This window comes from Papio anubis, chromosome 11, assembly GCF_008728515.1.
Source record: "Papio anubis isolate 15944 chromosome 11, Panubis1.0, whole genome shotgun sequence".
In the NCBI taxonomy this organism is placed as follows: Eukaryota; Metazoa; Chordata; class Mammalia; order Primates; family Cercopithecidae; genus Papio; species Papio anubis.
In genome coordinates this window covers 31,027,311-31,047,975 of record NC_044986.1, presented here as the reverse complement: position 1 = coordinate 31,047,975, position 20,665 = coordinate 31,027,311, and the positions used below count along the sequence as shown (strand labels likewise).

Sequence of the window (20,665 nt, the reverse complement as noted above, 5' to 3'; positions counted from 1 at the left end):
GCAGCCCCTGATGTGACTCTTGTCCCTGGAACCAGCTACCCATCCTGCCCACACGCCAGGCATGGTGAGAAGAGAAGGATGAGGCCCAGCCAGCAAGTCCAGAGCAATTTTAATGGGGGTGGAGGCTGTACAAAGGGCAAGGCCCACTGAAGCGGGGAAAGCCAGGTCGTGCTGCCCCCGGCCCAGGTATGGGGCCTTGGCATGGACGCCCTTCCTCCACCTCCAGCAAGAGAGAGGGTGAGCCCTTGGGGAGGAAGGAGGGGAAACCAGCTCAGCCCCAAATCCTGGTCTCTGTCCAAGCCAGGCCCCAGGACAGAGGGGGGACTGCTGGTGTCAGGGTGGGGTGGTCTCAGCAGAAAGCAGAAATGGCATCAGGCCTCTCCCACACAAAAAAAAAGCATCAAAAGTTCAGGGGCGCTAGCCCCTCCCACCCCCGCCCACCCTGTACGAAAAAGTGCAAAACATTATCACAAAAAGGGGCTCTCGGACGTGCCCCTAGCCTAGGCTCCTGAGGCCCAGGCCCCAGCCCTGCCCTGCCCCGGACACCGCGTCCGGCGCGGTCGGGCCCTAGACCGGGAGGCCCTCGTGGGTGGCCCGAGGCCGGCCCGGGCTCAGGCAGGGCCATGTCATCCTGCAGGTGCCCAGCAGGCACCCCCCACCCCAAACCTCATCTCAGGGCTTCCGCCGCCCACTGCCTGCCCCTGGCCGAGGCTCTGAGCTCTGACGCTGAGCCCGGGGCTGGCTGGAGGGTTTGGACTGCAGGGAGGGACTGGAGTGAGAAGGAGGGAGTCCGTCCTCTGTGCTCCCGGCCTGGGCTAGTGCTGCCTCCACTGCATCCAGCTCCTCGCTGCCTGCCTTCAGCTTGACCCGAAGCAGCGCTGCATAGGTGCTATAGCGGGATTTCTGAGGCAGAGGGGCAGGAGCTGTGAGAGCCTGTTCTCTGCCTTCTGCCCACCCCCCCATCTGGACCAGGGAGGGCTGCCAGCAGGGCAGGAGATGGCAGGTGCCCGGCCAGGACTGTGGGATGGTCCCATGCAGGCTGGTACCCTCTCTGGGCTCTCCTGGGACCATCATCTGTAACCTAATGTGTCTTGAGCCTTTACTAGAGCTGGGGAAATGGCACGCTTGACATACGCCTCACCTCGAAACCCCAGTGGGTGTCAAATGTTATCCTTCTTGCACAGAGGAGGAAACTGAGGCTTAGATTAAGCAACCTGCCCAAGGACCTCCAGCTGGTTCCACTCTTAGAGTTCATGCCCTTCACCCTAGTGTGGGCCTGCGTGTGTGGACAGAGGCGCAGGCAGGGAGGCTCACCTCAAACTCCAGGTAGGCCTCCTTCTGCCGCTGCTCTTCAGCCTCCTTGCCCCGGCCCTTCTTGCCCAGCTGGGCGGCTCGGTGCTCCCGCAGCTCACTTGCCATGGCCTTCAGCTTGGCCTCGTGGGTCCGCACCTGTTCCTCCTAGTGGCCAGGGGGAGGCATGGCCATGGTCACTCTGCCCTATATAGTGCCTCTGTGCAGATTTTTAAAAAGATGCCCCTTCCTTTGGACAAACAAACACTATGTTTGGGTTCCCAGCTGGCAAGTGGGACCCAGTGGGGGCTGGATTTCAGCCCCTGCTCACCCCTGTGGCCAGCATCCTGGTGCAGGGGACATCTCCACGATCATACACAGCAGCCTTGAGTGCAGTGGGCCTGAGCCTAACCCCCTCCATCCCACTGGCACCAGGTGGACAGAGCTGGGGCTACCTGGGAGAGGCGGGTGGCAGCGCTGGGCAGGAGAGGGCGGCTGAACTTCTTTTGGGAGCTAACAGCAGCTGGGAAGGGGGGCGCAGAGAACATAGCGGCTACTACATTGATGCGCGTTATCCAGGACTGCATCTGCTCCAGGCTCCTGGGGAGAAATCACAGCCCCTTGGGACCTGGGCCCAGGGTTTCTGTCCCAGGATGCCAGTCCTGGCTCAAGTGTGGCCTGAGAAGGAATGAAATCCAGAGACAGGGAGGGGAGCAGGATGGGAGGTGGGGGAAGGGGTCCAGGATGGGCAGGAGGAGGGCACTCACGGGGCCTGGAAGAGGAAGACCCGCCAGTCAGCTGTGCGCAGGTAGAAGACATGGGGCCTCTTGCTGTAGTCACTGGCACGAGTGGCCAGGGCATGGTGGATGCTGATGGCATTCTTGAGCTCCGTCTCTGAAAGGGCCTTCCCAGGCTTGTACTCCTCCTGCAGGGGTGCCCATCTTATCCTGGCCCCAAAAGCAGCCTGGCCCAGCCCCACCTATTCCCACCCATCCATCACCCACCAGCCAACTCAGTCCCGGCCCCAGCCCCCTGGCCTGGCCCCACACCTTCTGCAGGTAGAGGATCATGCCCTTGAGGATCCCGTGGAAGCTCTTCCAGCCCCGCTTGCCCCGAGGTGCTGCAGAGAGAAAAGACAGGTCAGGGGACCCTGGAACAGGCCCACTCCCATCCATCCCCCAGACGCCACCCCCGCGCCACTCAGCCACGTACTCTTCCTGCAGTCAGGGTCTGCGTGCACCTTTCGCACCAGGGCCCCGTGCTTGTAGACAGCAGCCCCAGGCTCGGGAGTCAGGTCCAGGAAAGGGCTGGAGCCGCTGCCACTGCCCCCGCTGATCCGCTTGATGACCTTGGGGTTGGGGTCGGCCAACTCAGACAGAGAGCGTCTCAGCTCCTCCTCGTCTCTGCAGGTGTGATCACCTCAGAGGGGGCTGGCCGTGGAGCCGTGACCCCCGCTTCAGTTCTGGCCTCTGCCTGCCCTGGAAAAGCTCCCCCAGTGTTTGTGGCTTGGGGGGCTCAACCTGAGGGTCCTGTCATGTCTCCAGCCTCAGATCACACCTCCCCAATGTGTGGTTCTGCCCCCTCAGAGCAGGGCACTTCCCTCAGAGTTCCCCAGCCTCGAGCTACCACTGTCCCTTCCTCCTATCAAGTAGGGCCAGCACTATCCTCTCCATTGCTGCACACCCGCAGCCCTCACACCCTTCTCCACCAGGACATCCCCAGGTCTGCCTCTGCTAGCTCAACCACATCCAGCCCCGGGCTTTGCTCATGGCTTGTGGCTAAATGGTAGCAGATGGAAGAAGTAGCTTCCTAGTGCCACCCCCACCCCAACCCCATACATCCTGGTCTACAGGCTCAGTCAAAGAAAAAATCGGATTCTATCTTGTCACTCCCTTGCTCAAGAACCTGCAGTAGCTCCCTGTTGCCTCTCATATGGAGCCTATACTGCATCTCCCCCAACACTGTTTTTCTCCATCCCAGCCAGGCCTGCCTTCATTGGTTCCCCACCCCATACTCATTTCAGCCACCACACCTTTGCCTCCCAAATTCCAACTTCCCCTTTCCTCTTCCCAAATGCTGCCCCAACTTCATGGCCCCAGTCTCAACCCTCCAAAAGCCTTCCCCAATCACCCCCTGTACCCTAATCCTGAGCTGTGCCTCCCCTGAGATCTCCAGTGACTGGGAACTCCCAGCTAACTGGGCAGTGAGGTAATCTCAGTGGATAAAAGCAAATGTGAGTGATCTATGAACTGTGAAAATAAGACCTCTACCCTCAGACTGGGGACCCCAAGGCCCAAACTGGATTTCTTCCCTCAGACTAGGCTCTTCCAAGACATACTTATGAGTCTCTATGTTTCTGTTTTCTTTTCTTTTTTTTCTTTTTTTTTTTTTTGAGACAGAGTCTCGCTCTGTCACCCAGGCTGGAGTGCTATGGCGCAATCTCGGCTCACTGCAAGTTCTGCCTCCCGGGTTCACGCCATTCTCCTGCCTCAGCCTCCAGAGTAGCTGGGACTACAGGTGCCCGCCACCATGCCCGGCTAATTTTTTTGTATTTTTAGTAGAGACGGGGTTTCACCGTGTTAGCCAGGATGGTGTCGATCTCCTGACCTCGTGATCCTCCAGCTTCGGCCTCCCAAAGTGCTGGGATTACAGGCGTGAGCCACCGCGCCCGACCTTTTTTTTTTTTTTTTTTTTTTTGAGACGGAGTCTTGCTCTGTTGCCCAGGCTGGAGTGCAGTGGTGCAATCTCGGCTCACTACAAGCTCCGCCTCCCGGGTTCACACCATTCTCCTGCCTCAGCCTCCTGAGTAACTGGGACTACAGGTGCCCGCCACCACGCCCGGCTAATTTTTTGTGTTTGCAGTAGAGACAGGGTTTCATCATGTTAGCTAGGATGGTCTCAATCTCCTGACCTCGTGATCCACCCGCCTTGGCCTCCCAAAGTGCTAGGATTACAGGCATGAGCCACCGCGCACGGCTGAGTCTCTATGTTTCTATTGGAGGCTGCCAAGAACAGACAGCATGGTTACTTGTTTTGTTCTGTGACATCTGGGCTCCCTAGGACCTGAGAGGGCCTCTTGTGCTGCTGGTCAAGGCCCTGCTTCCAGAGGCTTCTGCTTTTCCACTAGGGTTGCCAGGGGACCTCCCTTTGATGTTTCAGCACCTCTCTTCCCACCCCAACCCACTTGTCATAACAACCCAGCTAGAGACAAGATACAGAACCCCAAATTCAGGCAGACATCTCCAAAGAAGGAAGTGAGGCAGCCTCACTGCCTCTCATGGCCTCTCACTCTCCTCCCCTGCCCCACCCAGGGCCCACCCCAGCTCTCTCAGCCTCCCCAGGCAGCCCCTTCCCCATGCCCCATCTTAGCCCCACCACGCAGCCCCGGGACTCACATGGCCCACTGCAGCTTCTCATTCTTGATGGAGCTGTACAAGGCCTGGGGGGTGGGGGAAACAAATTAGGGGGTTGTGGGTCAGTACCCCAGTGTCAGAGCTTAGAGCCTTCCCCTCTCACTTGGGAGATGAGCCAGAACTAAGGGCAAAGGGCAGCAGGATATAATGACCAAGAACACAGACTCCAGAATGGAGACCCAGGCCCGGCTCCACCACCTGAGCTGCATGACTTTGGGCAAGTATCCATGGAGAGGAACAAACGTAGTAACATGTGGGCACAGGCAGTTAGCACAGGGCATCCCGGCACAAGGCTGACGCACAGTAAATGGTTGTTGCTATTATTATCTTTATTGTTGTTAAGGGGCTGTCCTGCTCAGATCCTGGGCTGGAGAAGCACAGCCCTGGAGGGAATGGGGAAAAGCAGCCCAAGAAATTCCCCTTCCCCCAACCATGCGCTCTGGCCTGTTTCCACAGGATGAGCCCACACATAGCATATGGGGAAACTGCGACCCCAGGATAGAGGACTCGCCCTCTCAGCACCTTTCTTCACTAATAGAGAGCACACTATCATGGCTCCCAACACCAAGACAAGCTGAGGCCTCCCCCTAACCCTGACAGCCCCAACAAGCCAAATGCCAGGGTGGTCCAGCGCCCTGCCCATGTGCACACTTTCTCACCAGAGAGCAAACACTCATCTAAAAAGCAGTGGTTTTAGCTTCCAATTCCTGCATAGCCCAAACTCTGTGTGCTGTGAACCAGCCACTTCCCCTCTATCCAGCTGGCCTGGGGACATTTGGGGGTTCCGGGGTGGTCAGAAGAGAGAACAGGCTCCAGGAGTGGCATGGGGTCCCCTCTTCTCTGGAGTGGCCTGGAACATGGGTCCACGCCAGCGCCTCCAACTGTGGGGGTACTTCCGTCAGCCTGTCCGTGAGTGGGTGTGTCCCCAGCATGTGCATGTTGGGCTAAGTGTGTGGCGTGTGATGCTGCCTGCATGTGAGCTGGGTGCAGTGGTGACGTTGGCAACTTCCCTGTGATGGGACACAGCCTCCCCTTCACTCCTCCCAACAAACCAGTCTCTGACTCTCTCACTGCCCACGGCCATGCCCAGCCACACGGCAAACCAGGCATCCCAACTGGGCACACACTGTTCACACCCTTGTCTGGGGATGGGTGTACCCCACAGCCTCCAACCCCCGCTCCACCGCCCCCAGCACAACCAAGGCAAATCAACACATAGACCTTCCAGCACACACCCAGTCAAAACCCAGCATGGCTCAGACCCTTAATCCTCACTCACCAACTCTCTGGCCAGAAAGCGGAAGCGTCCACCAAGATCCAACCTGCAATCCTTGCCTCCAGCCTTCTAGTTCACCCCTGCCCTGTCTCAGGACCCCTTCGGCGCACCACCACACCTCCTTCCAGGGCCCCGAACCCCATCGGTGGGCCGCAAGTCATATTCAATCTAGAAAACCCTCTTCGGTTTGTGAGGCCCACCTTGGTCCCAGGGTCTGTGCCCTCCCTGCCCCCCAGCCCGTGCCCACCTCTGGCTGCCCCTGACCTCTGTCCCTACCAGCCTACCAGGCTCTGCCCTCGGTTCGCGCCGCCCTCGGTGCCTCCCTCAAGCCGCCCCCTCAGTCGCCCCCCAGCCTGGCGTGGGCCGCGGCCCCAACGCCCTCACCGCCTTTTTCTTCTTGCGGCTCTGCAGGCGGCTGACCACCAGGTCGGTGTAGAGCACCGGCTTGAGGCTGCGCGAGCGCTGCGGCCAGCCGTAGCACAGGGTCTCCGCGCCGCGGTGGGTGCGCCCGTAGCGCACGGAGCACAGCGAGCGCGAGCGCAGCCGCCCGGCGCTGCTGTGGATGCTGTTGACGCCGATCATGCTGGCCCGGCCGGCGCGCCGAGGCCCCCGGCCATGCCCCCGCCCGCCCTCGGCCCCCGGGCCGCCCGGACGGCCCGCGGACCGCTCCCCCGACAGCCAGCGCGAGCGGCGCGGCCCGGCCCGAGCCGGCCCGGCTCTCAGGGACGCACGGAGTGCGCGGCGGTGGCGGCGCTGTCTGCTCTGCGGCTGGGCTACAGCGGGAGGGGGGCACCGACGGGAAGGGGAGGGCGAGGGCGGGGGGCGGGGATCGCATGAAATGGAGGCGCCGGATCGCGAAGGGGGCCCTCCCCGCGCGGCCACTGGGAGGAGCCTGGGGAGGCCAGCGTGGGTGGCAGCTCCGGGGAGGCTGGGAGCGCCGCTATGCCTGGGGCTGTGACGCTGGGCGGACCCAGCAGGGTCTGGAACTCCCTTCTGGCTCGTCTGGGTTGGGGTGGTGGGAGGCGAGAGGTCGGACCGCTTCCCTGCGGCCCTTTTCCACTGAGCCAAGAGGGGCCCCGAGGGAGGACCAAGGCAGGGAAGGAGCAGCCCCGACTTCATGCAGCTCACCCGCAGATACCCCCCATATATAGATCCCAAGTCACGTAACACACCTCGATTCTGACGTACACCCCAACAAACCAGACGCACCAGTTCACGGTCACCCCAACTCGCAGACACTACCCATTCAAATGGACACTTCAAAACTTACAATCTTTAGCTCACAAACATACACCCCCTACTCAGAGGCATATGGCATACCTCAGACACGGCCAATTCGAAGATGTACACCCCACCACACATAAACATCCAGCCTACACCCCAACTCAGACACACACTCTAAATCGTAAGCCCTAAAACACAAACACACCAAGCCATACAAACCCTTGATTCACGACGCCCGGGCACACAGATGCAACTCAACTCAAGCATACACCCCAGCTCACCATGGACTTTCCCTCTCGGATACACCCCAAACTCAGAAGCCCAGCACCCCAAGCTCACAGACACGCCCTGGGACACTCCTGTGCTGTTACATGTATGTCGTGGCGCAGAGACACCTTTGTCCAAGCCTGGGGGTTTCTTCAAGTGAGTCCAGGCCTCCCTGGATAAACTACCACCACATCAGGGAGAAGAGTGAACCCATTGGACGAGCCGTTCCCTTCTCCCACCGGCACCAGCCCCTACGTATCTGACCCCTCAGTTGTGGGTCATGGAGCTGGCGCCTGGGAACGGGGCCTGCTCACAGGGAGCCAGAAAGCAGTTTCTAGCTCCAGCTTTGCGCTAACTCGCTGCCAGACCTTGGAAAAGCTTAGTCCATCTCAGTCCCCTCTCCCTCTGGGTCCCTGCAGCGCAGCAGCACCAGGAGGGTCTTTTTGGCTGTCCACGCGGCGGGGGAGCAGTGTGGAGTGTACCCCCACCCAATCCCGGCCCCGTGCAGGGACCCCCGCAACTCCCGCCTTCCACCCCAGCACACACTGGAGGAGGGGAACTGATGAAGGCAAATGCAGGGGCCTGGGCCGCCTGCTGGCGTGTTTTCCAGAACCGGGTCCCCTCCCCCGCCGCGCGCAGCCGCGACCGCACGCATGTGCGCCATGTTCCGGGAGAGCCTGCGCGTGGGGCCGGGGGAGGGGGTGGTCCCCAGGCTGAGTCACGAGAGCCCAGGCTCCCGCGGCAGTAGCGGGGGCGGCAAGCCCCAGCCCTGCCCTCCCTTGGACTCCGGACTCTGTCGCCGACTGGGTCCTCCATCCTTCCCCTCCAGCAACTTCTACCCTGCCCCGCCCCCCACCTTGAGCAGCTCCCTAGGGAAGTCGCCGCCGTCATTGAGGCCCTCCAGGTTCCCGATGAAGTCCCCGCAGGTCATGCGCTTCCCGATGTTCTAAGGGAGGCAACAGAAGCCTGTGAGTTTGGAGGGCCCTTGGCCTCCCAGGTCCTGAATGTCTGGCCAGGGGTTTGTTTTCTGGCTCCTGCCCGCCCGGCCCCCACTCACGTGGCCGTGGAGATCGGTGTTGAGCAGCATGAGCGCACAGGTCAGAGTGTGGGCGCCGTCTAGGGGAGAGCTGACTTTCAGCCTTGGCTGCCTCCCAGGGACCCTTCCCACAGCCATATTCCCCAACCTCCCAGTTCATCTCCACCTGCTTTGGCCGGCAACCTCCTACCTCCTGAACCCCATTAGTGAACCCTCCCTACAAAGAGCTCCTCTTCCAACAGATCCCTCAGCAAGGACCTAGCCCTCTTCTCAGGATCCGTCCCTGGCTCCCTCAGGTACTGAGGGCTGCCCACTAGTTGCCCCAACGTTCCCTTGCCTCTAAGCCTGGACCACAAGAAAGTGAACCACAGCACAGTCCTGTAGACCAGGGCAGTCAAACAGAAACCCCACTCCAGCCAAGCACTGGCCTGCACAGGCATGCAAACTCCTGCCTCTTCACAGCACACTCAACCCTAGCAATATGCCTGCCCACATGTATAGTTCCACATACATGCAGCCATGACAGCACTGTCTGCACACATGCAAGTTCACATGCCTACACATATGTATATCTATTCCCTGCTGTACACACACTCATGCTCTTGTACACACACACAGGGCCCAGCCCATTTTGCCTCTGTGGCCAGCTAAGAACCCCCCTGCTCTCGGAACTCCTCACCCTCTGAGGACAGGGCTTCAGGATTGCACTGGAAGTATCGCTGGGAGAAGTGGGCCAGCACGCGCTCTCGTTCCTGGGTCTCACCCATTAAGGCCAGCTCCTTCAGAAACACCCTGGGGAAGGGGCAAGAGAGGGTTGCCTAGCAACCAGGAGTTTCTGGCCTCTGTCTCTGGGGTGACAGGTGGCTTTGAGAGTAGAGCAGCTGGGGTGGGAAGGGGAGGAGAGAAAGGGGATGAGGGTGCGCACCCTGACCATTCACCCATCACCCCTACCCAAGGTCCCTTTACCAGGCAGCTCTGGACCTTGGTCATGCCCAGCCAGCTTGGGAAGGGTGAGGTCAGGACAGCTTGTGGGGGACAGAGGGGCTCAGAGGAGGCATCCTGGAGCCCTAACATGAAGCCTGGAGAGTGGGGGCTGTCCTCCAAAGGGTCAACACCCACCTGAGAGCTTGGTCCAGAGTCATGCCCGTGAAGACAAAGAACTTGAGGTACTCCCCAGCCACCAGTTTGCTGAAGTCATTGCTGTGGGCAGGATAGAGAGACAGGTAGGGTCTCAAGGGGAAGCGCAGGGGGTCAGGTGGGGATTACCCAATGACCTGGGGACATTAGATGGAGAGCTGCCTTCAGGATGCACTCCCTCTGCCCCCATCCTCAGTCCCAGCCTAGTGGCTTTACTTCTTGCCAAGGTGCCGGGCCACATCAGCCTTCCTGAAGCCGTCTAGTCGGTATAGTCTCTTGGCCAGGCGCTGTGCAGCCTCCAGGTCTGCTTTCTGCCCATTGGACAAGGTGTCTGTGCTTCCCAGGGCCAGCCGCTCTGTGCTGTCCAGCTCTGAGTCTGAGTCGGACACCAGCTGGCTCAGGGGTGGTTCGCTGCCGGGATAGAACACCAGCTCAGGCTGGGGCAGGGTCCTTAGGAGCCATCCAGACCCTCCTTCTGCCTCCAGGTGCAGAAGGTGGAGAAGGGGAGGGAGTGGAGGGACATGGGAAAGCATTCTTCTTTTTCCCTGGGAAGGAGATTAGATTCTCTCCATCAGCCTACTCTATCATTACCACCTCTCTGTGGAAGTCCTGCCTTAAATCTAACCCACATCCATCTTGCTGCTGTGGGAGTTCTGGTTGCTTCCCCAAGCTCCCAGGGGCCTACATTTGCTATTAGATGTAGATTATCTGTTCCCACCTTGGCCCTACACAGAAAATAGTCCTTTGTCTCTTAGACTATGGACAAAGGTGGAATAGATGGGCTACTACGGAGGAACTGTGGAGGGTCAGGGAAAGATTTGAGGGCAGCAGGGATACTGGTCCGAAGGCTTTCCCCCTCCTGCCTTTTAGGGAGAGGAGCCTGTCCTTGGTGCTCCCCCTCTACCCACACAGAAGCAGGCTCTGGAGTTAGGGGGTTAAGGGTCAGGGTGCGCACCCTCATTCCCTTTCTCTCCTCCCCTTCCCACCCCAGCTGCTCTACTCGCAAAGCCACCTGTCACCCTAGAGACAGAGGCCGGAAACTCCTGGTTGCTAGGCAACCCTGTCTCCCTGGCCACCCCCTCCTGTTGCCATGGCTTCCATGACTGAGAGGGTAGCTGGCAGAGGGGAGAGCAGAAAGGTTAGACTGTGAAAGGACTTCCTGGAGCTGGACGAGAGATGCCTGATTGGGCAGGGGCGACATGGGAGGGAGGCAGTGGGAGAGGCTGGTGGCTGCATCTTTGGTGAAGCTTCCAGGCTGGGTGGGGGTAAGGTCACAAGAATTCTGAGCAGGCTAAAGACTCTGCCAAGGGAAGAAAGAGCCCTCCAGGAGAGCAAGAAGGGTATTCTCCAGGGATCCTTCAATGCTGAATCATGCTTTCTCAAGCCACTGGACTTGAGACCAAGAGAGGCGCTGTGAGGGACTCCCCCTCACAGCTAATGGCAGTAGTCCTCCAAATGGGAAAACAGGATCTGCATCCCCTAACCACCCCTACTCAGGGGTCAGGAATATAAACTAATCCTCACACTCAGGATCTGTCCCTTACAGCAGCTGTTTCTGGAGCCCTGGGGGCCTCAAGTCTGAGGGACAAAAGGAATTACTTACCTCCCAAGGGGTGCTGCACCCAGCCCAAGGCTGTCCTCTGAGTGGCAGGGACTAGGGGGCTCCCTCCCTGGGGCCAGCTTGGCTCTGGCCTCTGCCTCCTCCTCCTCCCCTCTCTGTGTCCAAGGACCATCAGCAGCAGAGCTGGTACCAGAATCCGGTTCAAGAGGGGCAAGTGGGGCGGGAGCTGGTGGGTCAGGCCGGGGGGCAGGGGGTTGGAGAGGCAGCTCAAAGGTGAAGAAGGGGCTCTGGGTTGGGCCAGGTGAAGCCAAGGCCTCCAGCGAGGCGAGGCTGGTATAGGAGGTGCCTTTGGCCCGGTGTGACTCCAGGATGGCTTCAAACACACAACTGAAAGAGTCAGGCCCATCAGCCGAGGGGCTGGTCCCAGGTAGAAAGGGCACAGGTGACTTGAGAGGCATCCGGCTCCCTGGCCTGCAGGGGCAGGGAGAATCTCTGATTAGGGGCCCAGATTACAGGGCTCGGGCAGAATTTCACTGAACTCTCACACTGACTCTGCTTAGGGGATTATCATCTCCTTTTCACTGGCTCCTGCCCACTAACAAAAAAGAGCCTCCAGGGTAGGGGACCAAGCTATTCAGTGCCCCCTGAGGCACACCAGCCCTACCAGTCCCCAGCACCCAGTCCCCTCCCTCCCTGCTAATCTCCCTTTCTCCTCATTTTCCCTGATCCGCTTCCCTCCTGCCATCCCATTTCTATTTCTGGCAACATCTTAGGAGAAGATGAGGCTCCAAGCGACACTGGGGTGTGAGACGGAAAGGAATGTCCCCACACTCCCCACTCTCCCACCAGGATCCGGACTCATGCTCCTGTGATCCTGGGCTTGACTGCGGCCTTTGGCCTCTCACCCTGCCCCCTGTTCTGCTTGAACCCCTGGCCTCTTTGCTTCCCACATCCCCAGTGTTCTGCCAAGCCTCAGGCCACCATGCCCACACCCATCTCTATCCCAAGCCCTTTGAGCCCCGCTCTGCCTGTATGCCAATGGGAAGCCACTTCCTTCTCCCACTCCCCCACTCACCGGGCCCCGTCAGAGGCCTCAAACACCTCGTCATCCACATCTTCTTCCCCGCCTGCCTCATCCTCGTCCTCATCCTCATTGCCACTGCCGAGGCTGGGATGAGGGTCAGGGCGTAGGCCGGGCCGTGGGGCAGGTGGGTGGGCAGTGCCTGGTGGACCCTCAGAGCTGGGCTGACTTTCAATGGCCGAGTCAGCCTCCTCCCGCTCAGCCAGCACCTCATCGATGTCAGTCTCGCGGTAGCACCTCAGGGGCACCGTGTCCAGGTCTGTCTCTGAGTACTTGGCCGCTTGCCCCACAGCCACCCCAGAGCCCTGCCTTGAGCCCACCCCAGGTGGAGATGGGGGGGCCTGCTCTGGGGGCTTAGCACCTGTAGTGTGCATAGGCATCCAGGTCAGGAGGTTATCCATGTCAGCTCCCTGTCCTAATTCTGCTGTAGGAGCTCTGCCCACTGCCTCATATTGGCAGGAAGTTCTCTCACTGTCTAGCCACCATTCCTCCTGCTACAAACTTAGCTTGTTCCTGGTGCCAGTGGAGCTCATTTAAAATCAAGTTCTTGTCAAATGGCTTTGAGGAACTGGGGGAAGACCAGTCTTTTTCTTTCTCTCTTTCTCTCTCTCTCTCTTTCTTTCTTTTTTGAGACAGGGTCTCACTGTGTCACGCTGAAGTGCAGTGGTGCAATTATAACTCACTGCAGCCTTGATCGCCTGGACTCAAGGGATCCTCCCAACCCAGCGTCCCCAGTAGTTGGGACTATAAGTGCACACCACTACATCCAGCTAATTAAATTTTTTGTAGAGACTCGCTATGTTGCCCAGGCTGGTCTTGAATTGCTGGCTTTGAGCAATCCTCCTGCCTTGGCCTCCCAAAATGCTGGGGCCACTGAGCCCTGCTGAGCCTCTTTTCTACTCCATGGAATGCCCCTCAATATCCTGCCGTCCCCTCCCTCCATTACTCAGCTTCCTCCAGGTGTCCCACCCAGTCCCTATCCTCCAGCCTCCCATCATAGCGCAGATGGAAAGATTGAGGCCTGGGGAGACATTGGCTGACTCAAGAGCCAATTCCAAGGATTAGGGGAAGTTTGAAGGAGGGCTCCCTACTGAGTCTCAGCTGCTGTGGGGAAGGACCTGCCCTGTTCTCTCTGCCTCAGTCCCAGGCCTTACCTGAGCTGGGGGGGTCCAAGGAGCCATAGAAGAATTCCCATTTGGCTCGAGCGATTCTCTGGGCATGAGAGGAAACTTCCCGGGGGGAGGACCAGGTATCCCCCTGAGCCAAGGAGGGAGACACAGGCACCCAGAGATAAAACCAGACATACAAGGACACAAGAATATGGGACAGAAACAGAAATTAAAACATGCAGGGACAGAGATGGAGGTGCAGAGACACAGAGACAAACACAGAGGGCAAGAGAGAGGCAGATTTAGGACAGATTAAAGGATTCAGAGTGAACAGCAGACAAGCCCATGTCTGACAGGAGGTTAAGCCTTGCCCCTACACTGGGGGCCCCGGGAGCCCAGGGGAAGTTGCATACCTGGTTCAGGAATCCAGTGTCAGCAGGTCCTCTGAAGAGTGTGGCCAGGCGCTCAGGGGGGCCCCCAAGCCCATTGGGGAGAGAGGAGTAAAGGCCATCTGCTCCAACCTGGGGTGGGGCTGGCGGCCCATGTACAAGGTTCCGGCTGCCAGGTAGGGCGGAGCCTCCTCTGGCGGGGAGTGGGTCTGATGTGGATGCTTCCAGCCGTAACTTCCGGTTGGAGCCAGGCCCAAGGGCTGGGGTGGGCCTGGGAGGAGAAACCCCCCCCAGATCCCAGCTCCGACTCAAGCCCCCGGGAGCAGGTAGCCCATTCAGTGGCCTCACACTGGCCTTCTCCACAAAGCGGAAGATGACCACAGAGCTCTGGGCCCCGGGTGGGGGCTGCCCAGTGGGTGAAGAGGGTGCCCAGGGTGAGGGAGCAACACGGGGTGAGGGGGGGCCACGCAGAGGTGTACAGGGTGCTGTCACACGTCCCAGTTCCCGGCCTCGAGGACCTGGACCTGCCACTCGCCGTAGCAAGGAGCCTGTGCTGCCATACATGCTGGCTGGGGGGCTCTGGGGCACTGGGCCTTCGGGGAGCCAGCGGCGTGGGCATCGTGGTGGGGAGATGGCACAGTCGCCTTCCGAGCAGAAGCGCATGGCACCCTGGGCCATGCTGGGGCCGGGGGTCAGGCTGGGGGGGCAGGGATGGCGAGGCCAGGCGGGGAGTAAGGGGGCTGCATGCTCTTCAGACAGGCCTGTAAAAGAGGAAGGGGAGCATGGGGTGAACTGCCAAGGAGTTAGATGGACAGGACAGCAGAGATAGGGAAGGGAAGGTTGGCTGGGACCTCTGAGTACCAGGGGCCTAGCTCATCCTGGTAATATGGGATCACTGATCCCACGCCTGGGGGCTACTTCCATAGAGGCCTGAGGAGAAAAGAGTCATACACCCGGTGGGCCCCTGGCTCCTTTCCTTCTGCCTGGGGCCCTGAGCATCACCCTGGGAGGACAGAGGAAGCAACTTCAGAAGTTGAGTGAGCCCGGAGTTCTTATGGCACTTTGGAGCTACTTCTGGAATGGGGGAAGTTGGTACTCCACCCTTTGGAGAAGGGGTGTCAGCCAGCTGTCACCATCATACCGCCCTGTGACCCCTATAGTCTTTCTTATGGAGGCTTCTCACTCAGGGAAGGGAAACTCAGGCCTCCTGGAAGGAGAGGGAAGAAGAAAAGGGGTTATATAGGGCTGCTGAAGGGCTGAGAGGCACAGCATGGAAGTGGGGAGAAAGGCCTGAGCAGAGGGTCCTACCCCCAATATATACATACTGAATGGGAAAGGGACATTCTTCTTCTTCTTCTTCTTCTTCTTTTTTTTTTTTTTTTTTCGAGATAGAGTTTCACCCCTGTGACCAGGCTGGAGTGGAATGGTGCTATCTCGGCTCACTGCAACCTCTGCCTCCCAGGTTCAAGTGATTCTCTTGCCTCAGACTCCCGAATAGCTGGGATTACAGGCACCCACCACTACGCCTGGCTAATTTTTGTATTTTTAGTAGAGACAGAGTTTCACCATGTTGTCCAGGCTGGTTTTGAACTCCTGACCTCAGGAGATCCACCTGCCTCCGCCTCCCAAAGTGCTGGGATTATAGGCGTGAGCCACCGCACCCGGCCAGGGACATTCTTTCCTTCATACAGGTACAGACAGGCACACACATACACAGACACACATGCACACACACACATACATAAGGACAAATATGTCAGTACACAGTTAAACACATTCATAGGCAACACCCTCTGGCACACACAGACACAGACACACACACACTGCTCAAAGACACACCCTCATGCACTCTCATAGTCATAACAAATATGTGTGTAATGAAAAGGCACATGCTTGTTTTACACACACACCATCATCAAACAGGAAGACACAAAGAGGTACCCAAATATATACACAGGCTGTCATTCTCCAGTGCACACAGAGGTCCAGGTGTATCAGACACTCACAGAGACCTACTGCTCACAGTCACATACACATACAGATGTACACATACAGATGTACACACTCAAGCAGGGACACACACCCTCCCCTCCCCCCCACCTACTAGGGTCTCTTGAGGGGAATCTGCATCATATTCCTCTCCTCTCCCTCTCTCCCCAGGGGTAAGACAGATCCCATCCGGGAGAGACCAGAACCAGGTAAAGGGGCCTCTGGTGGCAATGCAGGGGAGGGGCAGAGGTCAGGAGTAGCAACCCTGCCAGGCAGGTTCTGGAAGCTCAGCGGGGTCCCAGCGCATACCCGGCGCAGCCCCAACTCAATGCCACCTCAGTACTCACCGCTGCTCGCCCAGAGCTGGGACCGAGGAGAGACAGAGGAGAGGCTGGGCCCAGCTGAGCTGTGAAGGCAGCGCAGCTCCCGTTTGCTCCAGGCCCGCCCGCCTCTCAGTCCCTCCCCCTACCCCCTACGCGCCGCTCAGGCAACGCTAATCCCCCCCAACCCCCGCCCTCTCCCAGGGCCCGGAGCCCCGGAGGCTGCCAGCCCCCTTGGTCGCTAGGTCCCCGCTGGGCTCTCCCGCCAACCTAAGACCCGCCCCAGACAAGGAGGAGGGCGCATGGAACCCCTGGTTCTATTCCCCAGACCCTGACGTGCCCCACCCCACTTGTGTCCACGTCTGTCTCGCCCACCGCCCCTTGAGCCACACGTAAGGCCCGGCTGCACACGCGTGTCCCGCTCCAGACCCCACGCGTGTCCCTAGGAGGCTGCCACATGACCTGTTACATGCCACACGCGCTCCCGCCCCCACGAGCACGCGGCCGCGCCAAGCACACGGTATGGGTGTAGACTGGACCCGCCCCCTAAATCCAGGAGACCATCAACTATGGAAAGGAGATCTAGGGAACACCGTCTTGAACCCGCCAGGGGTTTTGAGTCTCGGACCGAGGAGACCCAACCGTGACCACCCCCCCAGGATGCAGCAGGGGGATGTTAAATCAGATTTCAGGAAGAACTTCCTTGCTGCCTGAGTTAGGTGTCGTCACGCCTGCCCAGGGGTAAGAGATGACCTAGGGACTGGAAGACGTGGGCGACAGGCAACCCTTGTGCCCTTGGCCAGGGTAGAAGGGGACCCTGCTATTTTAAGAAAGAGCCGCTCGAGTTACTATGGCAACTACTCTCTTTGGGAGGGCCAGGGAGGGCAGATGGTGACCTCGGAAGGAAGAAGGGGTCTGTTCGGGCAGTCAGGGGTCGCGAGGACGTGCGAGGCGGGGGCGCGCGGGGCTCACCGCGGGGAGGGGCGGCGCGGACTCCGCGTGGTGCTGAAGGGGACAGCGCCAGATTTGTCGCACTGCGCAGGCGCAGAGGCGCGAACAAAGAGGGGAGGGGGACGAGGCGCGCGGCCGGAGGTGGTGCGCGCTCACGTGGCTCTATCTTTGCAGGGGTCAGTCCTCCCAGCTACCCCCTCCCTAAGCAGGCTGAGGAAGAAGAGGTAGCAAGCCCTCACCTAACTTGACCCCTTTTTTGTCCTTCCGCGCCACTGGCTTCTCCCTTCTCGCTGCCTTGCGGGGTGGGGAAACGTGGAAGGAATTCTGGGAAAACCAGATGTCTGGGTTCTCTATTCCCGTCTGGCTTCATTCTGGACAAGGCGCTTCCTCTCCGGGGCCTCGGTTTCCCCATCTTTAAAATGGAGAGATAGCATAGACCTGCCCACCTTTCAGAGGTGCCCGAAGCCCTGACGAGATAACAGATGAGAAGTGGTTTTCATTGTGATGAGCCAGCTGAAGCGGTTGCACCGAAGGAACGCCAGACCGTCAGCGGTGCAGCGGCCCTCGCGTCCTTCACATCCCCCCATACTCATCCCGTGGATGATGGGGGAAGGCACTACCCCTGGGGTCCCCCGGAGCGGATCCTGGGACTGGGACGTGGGGACGCGGTGAGAGGCAGTCTTGAAGCCGAGTCCAGAGGTCTGGGGCGTCACTGCCCCAGGGCGGACCCAGCCTCAGACCCTACAACTAAACCCAAGGCCAGCCGAGAAGCACTACTTCTGGCGGGCTGAGCTGAGCTCTCCTTCTTCTCAGGACTCTGGACCTTTGGAGGAAATGAAAGGGACCCAGTTGGACATATAGTCTTTATTTGCGCCCCCTACGTCTCTCTTCCCCCGGCAGAAACGCGGCCCAAACTGTTACGAAGTGGAAGAGGCTGGATAGCTCTTCACAATTAATCAGGAATGGGAGGTTTGAGCAGGTTTACTTGATGAGGGAAAAATTGTAGCCTCGCCCATTCATTCATTATTTCAACAATTACTTATTGAACACCTGTTACGTGGCAGACAGTAAGAGCCTGGATAGTTTCTCTCCGTTTTTCAAAGTCGCTAAACGCGACCAGAGGGCAGAGGCGAGGCCGGTAACCTAGGAGTCCTGGCTCCGCCCCCTCCGCGTTTGGCCTTGCCTGCTCCTTCCATCATCACTTCACTCAGAGGCGGCTACTGGCCCAAGAGGACGACAGAAGCCAGTCTCTGATGCCCACCGCATTCTCCAGCTTCGGGCCTCAAGCTCTGTAGCTGAGAAGGCGAGGCCTAATGTTACACCACCGGTCTGTTCCGCCTGTGTTTCGGGGTCTACCCGAAAAACTTTCAGATTGGATCCTCGGTGACACGGCACTCGATTGAATAGGTCTATCTCTACAGCCCAAGGAGGCGGGTTTGGCACGGCCACTCCAAGGCCAAAGCGAGGAAATCTTACTGCGCACGCGCAATATACAGCCGATGGAGCCACCGATGGAGCCGTCCGGAGGGGAGCAAGAGCCCGGGGCCGTCAGGTACCGAGTACCGGAGGGGCCGAGAGAGGGAAGACGAACCTGCGGGAGGGTATCCGAGCCGGGGCTGGGTCTGGGGGCCACTCTTGGGAGCTGGGGCGCAGGAGCATAACGGAGGTGGACTCGCAGGTAATAGTGGCCTCGGGACGCCGGTGCCAACGCCCCTTTACTCGCAGGCTCCTGGACCTGCCCTGGGAAGATGTGCTGCTCCCACACGTCCTGAACCGGGTCCCGCTGTGCCAGCTGCTCCGGCTGCAGCGCGTTAGCCGGGCCTTCCGGGCGCTGGTGCAGCTTCACCTGGCCGGGCTGCGTCGCTTCGATGCAGCGCAGGTGAGCCGGGGGCTGAAGCCCCGCCCCTGCCTGGGTACCGCCCCGCCTCTAGCCCAGCCCCCAGCCCCGCAGTATACCCTTCTGGACCCCCTTGGGCCGCCGGGGCTGCCCGGGGAGGGATCCACGCAGCAGGGAGTACTCCCAAAGGGCAAGTACTGGGTAGCGACTCAGAGGGAGAGTGAGGTCTCTCCTGGGAGAGCAGGAGGCTACCAGAAAAGAACTCAGGGGCGCATAGGCGGCTGAGGAGTGCGGGACGGACTGAGAGTTGGGGTGCCTCCCCGCCCGCAGGTGGGTCTGCAGATCCCGCGGGCCGCATTGGCCCGGCTGCTGCGGGACGCCGAGGGGCTGCAGGAGCTGGCGCTGGCGCCGTGTCACGAATGGTTGTCAGACGAGGACCTGGTGCCGGTGCTGGCGCGTAATCCGCAGCTGCGGAGTGTGGCGCTGGGCGGTTGCGGGCAACTGAGTCGTCGGGCGCTTGGGGCGCTGGCCGAGGGCTGCCCACGCCTGCAGCGCCTGTCGCTCGCGCACTGTGACTGGGTGGACGGGCTGGCGCTGCGCGGCCTCGCTGACCGCTGCCCGGCCCTGGAGGAGCTGGATCTCACCGCCTGCCGCCAGCTCAAGGACGAGGCCATCGTGTACCTGGCGCAGAGGCGCGGCGCTGGCCTCCGCAGCCTCTCTCTGGCCGTCAACGCCAACGTGGGGGACGCCGCGGTTCAAGAGTTGGCTCGGAACTGCCCAGAACTCCAGCACCTTGACCTCACCGGCTGCCTCCGCGTCGGAAGCGACGGTGTCAGGTGCCTGGGCCTGATGGGGCGGGAGGAGGGCAGTCACTTAGCCTCTGCTGGTATGGGGCGGGCTGTAGTTGTTAAAAGCTCGGACTGAGGCTTCTGAATCTTCCTGCAAACCACAGCACCCCCATTCTGAACAGAAAGGGCCTCTAGGGTTGCCTAGGCCAGAGAGCCCATAGTTTAAAAACTTTTTTGAACCAATATTTACACATTGGGAGATTTCACATAGAAAGTCGACTTCTGGCTTTTCTTCAACAAGCGGGAAACCTTGCAATCCTAGGTGGAGCTGAGGGCCGAGTTCCCCCCCTTAAATGAGACGGGAAGTCTCCAGCTCACTGGAAGCCAATCCAGGTGCCTCCCTTGTGTAGGGACGGAAAAAGTATGCCCCTGCCCCGAGCTGGAGGGAGACTGGGATTTTGCCAGAGCCAGTCCGAGGCTGAGTGAGCCCGGGCTCCCACCTTACCCCACCAAGGGTGTGGTGGCTTCATGCCCCTAGCCTCACCCTGCTCCTCCCTCAGGACATTGGCCGAGTACTGCCCCGCGCTGCGCTCGCTGCGGGTGCGGCACTGCCACCATGTGGCGGAGTCCAGCCTGAGCCGCTTGCGGAAGCGCGGCGTGGACATCGACGTGGAGCCGCCGCTGCACCAGGCCCTGGTGCTGCTGCAGGATATGGCTGGCTTCGCACCTTTTGTCAACCTGCAGGTCTGACGCGCCTGCCAATCGGAGCACAGCTGGACTGTGTGGCTGGGGCCTGACACTGAGCTGTAGGGAACCTGAACTGTGGGGACCTCTGGTGAGAGGCCAGTGCCCTGCCCCACCCTGGAGCTTCAAATAAAGAGCTTTTTACCCCCTCTTGCCTGGTGCTGCCCTGTTGAAGATAGGGGATTCGAAGTTGGGGAGGAAAAGTCAGACAGGCATAGTATCCCAGTCTTGAGGCAGAAATGACCAGAATGCA

The 20,665-nt window shown here is 59.7% G+C and overlaps 2 protein-coding genes across 5 annotated transcripts; one reads left to right on the top strand and one right to left on the bottom strand.

Moving 5' to 3' along the window:
• Positions 1–92: 92 nt before the first annotated feature.
• PSD (pleckstrin and Sec7 domain containing) lies at positions 93–17,131 on the bottom strand. Its single transcript, XM_009215250.3, has 18 exons — positions 17,065–17,131; positions 16,120–16,178; positions 13,808–14,544; positions 13,440–13,542; positions 12,280–12,646; positions 11,247–11,675; positions 9,860–10,054; positions 9,626–9,706; positions 9,186–9,298; positions 8,528–8,586; positions 8,327–8,416; positions 4,686–4,729; positions 2,503–2,693; positions 2,340–2,410; positions 2,058–2,215; positions 1,746–1,890; positions 1,315–1,458; positions 93–903 (listed from the first exon to the last, which is right to left on the bottom strand). Exons 3-18 carry the CDS (start codon positions 14,459–14,461, stop codon positions 673–675), a joined length of 3,075 nt encoding a protein of 1,024 aa, XP_009213514.2. The 5' UTR covers positions 14,462–14,544; positions 16,120–16,178; positions 17,065–17,131; the 3' UTR covers positions 93–672.
• Positions 16,490–20,563, top strand: FBXL15 (F-box and leucine rich repeat protein 15). 4 transcript variants are annotated; one of them, XM_009215248.3, is made up of 5 exons: positions 16,498–16,833; positions 18,465–18,644; positions 18,769–18,922; positions 19,211–19,716; positions 20,229–20,563. In XM_009215248.3, exons 1-5 carry the CDS (start codon positions 16,766–16,768, stop codon positions 20,416–20,418), a joined length of 1,098 nt encoding a protein of 365 aa, XP_009213512.1. In that variant the 5' UTR covers positions 16,498–16,765; the 3' UTR covers positions 20,419–20,563. The 4 variants fall into 4 exon arrangements, with proteins under 4 accessions (XP_021799315.1, XP_009213512.1, XP_003904231.1 ...); XM_003904182.4 differs by having other exon boundaries at positions 16,506–16,833; positions 18,465–18,595; XM_021943623.2 differs by having other exon boundaries at positions 16,490–16,833; positions 19,211–20,563.
• The last annotated feature ends 102 nt before the right edge of the window (positions 20,564–20,665 follow it).

Excerpts from the sequence above, each read along its gene's own strand:
- PSD (XM_009215250.3), bottom strand. The coding sequence starts at position 14,461 with ATGGCCCAGGGTGCCATGCGCTTCTGCTCGGAAGGCGACTGTGCCATC. Across the intron at positions 13,543-13,807 it reads ACACTGGATTCCTGAACCAG|GGGGATACCTGGTCCTCCCC; the intron begins GTATGCAACTTC and ends TCCTTGGCTCAG. Across the intron at positions 2,216-2,339 it reads TGATCCTCTACCTGCAGAAG|GAGGAGTACAAGCCTGGGAA; the intron begins GTGTGGGGCCAG and ends GCACCCCTGCAG.
- FBXL15 (XM_009215248.3), top strand. The coding sequence starts at position 16,766 with ATGTTAAATCAGATTTCAGGAAGAACTTCCTTGCTGCCTGAGTTAGGT. Across the intron at positions 18,645-18,768 it reads GAAGACGAACCTGCGGGAGG|GCTCCTGGACCTGCCCTGGG; the intron begins GTATCCGAGCCG and ends CTTTACTCGCAG. Across the intron at positions 18,923-19,210 it reads GTCGCTTCGATGCAGCGCAG|GTGGGTCTGCAGATCCCGCG; the intron begins GTGAGCCGGGGG and ends CCCCGCCCGCAG.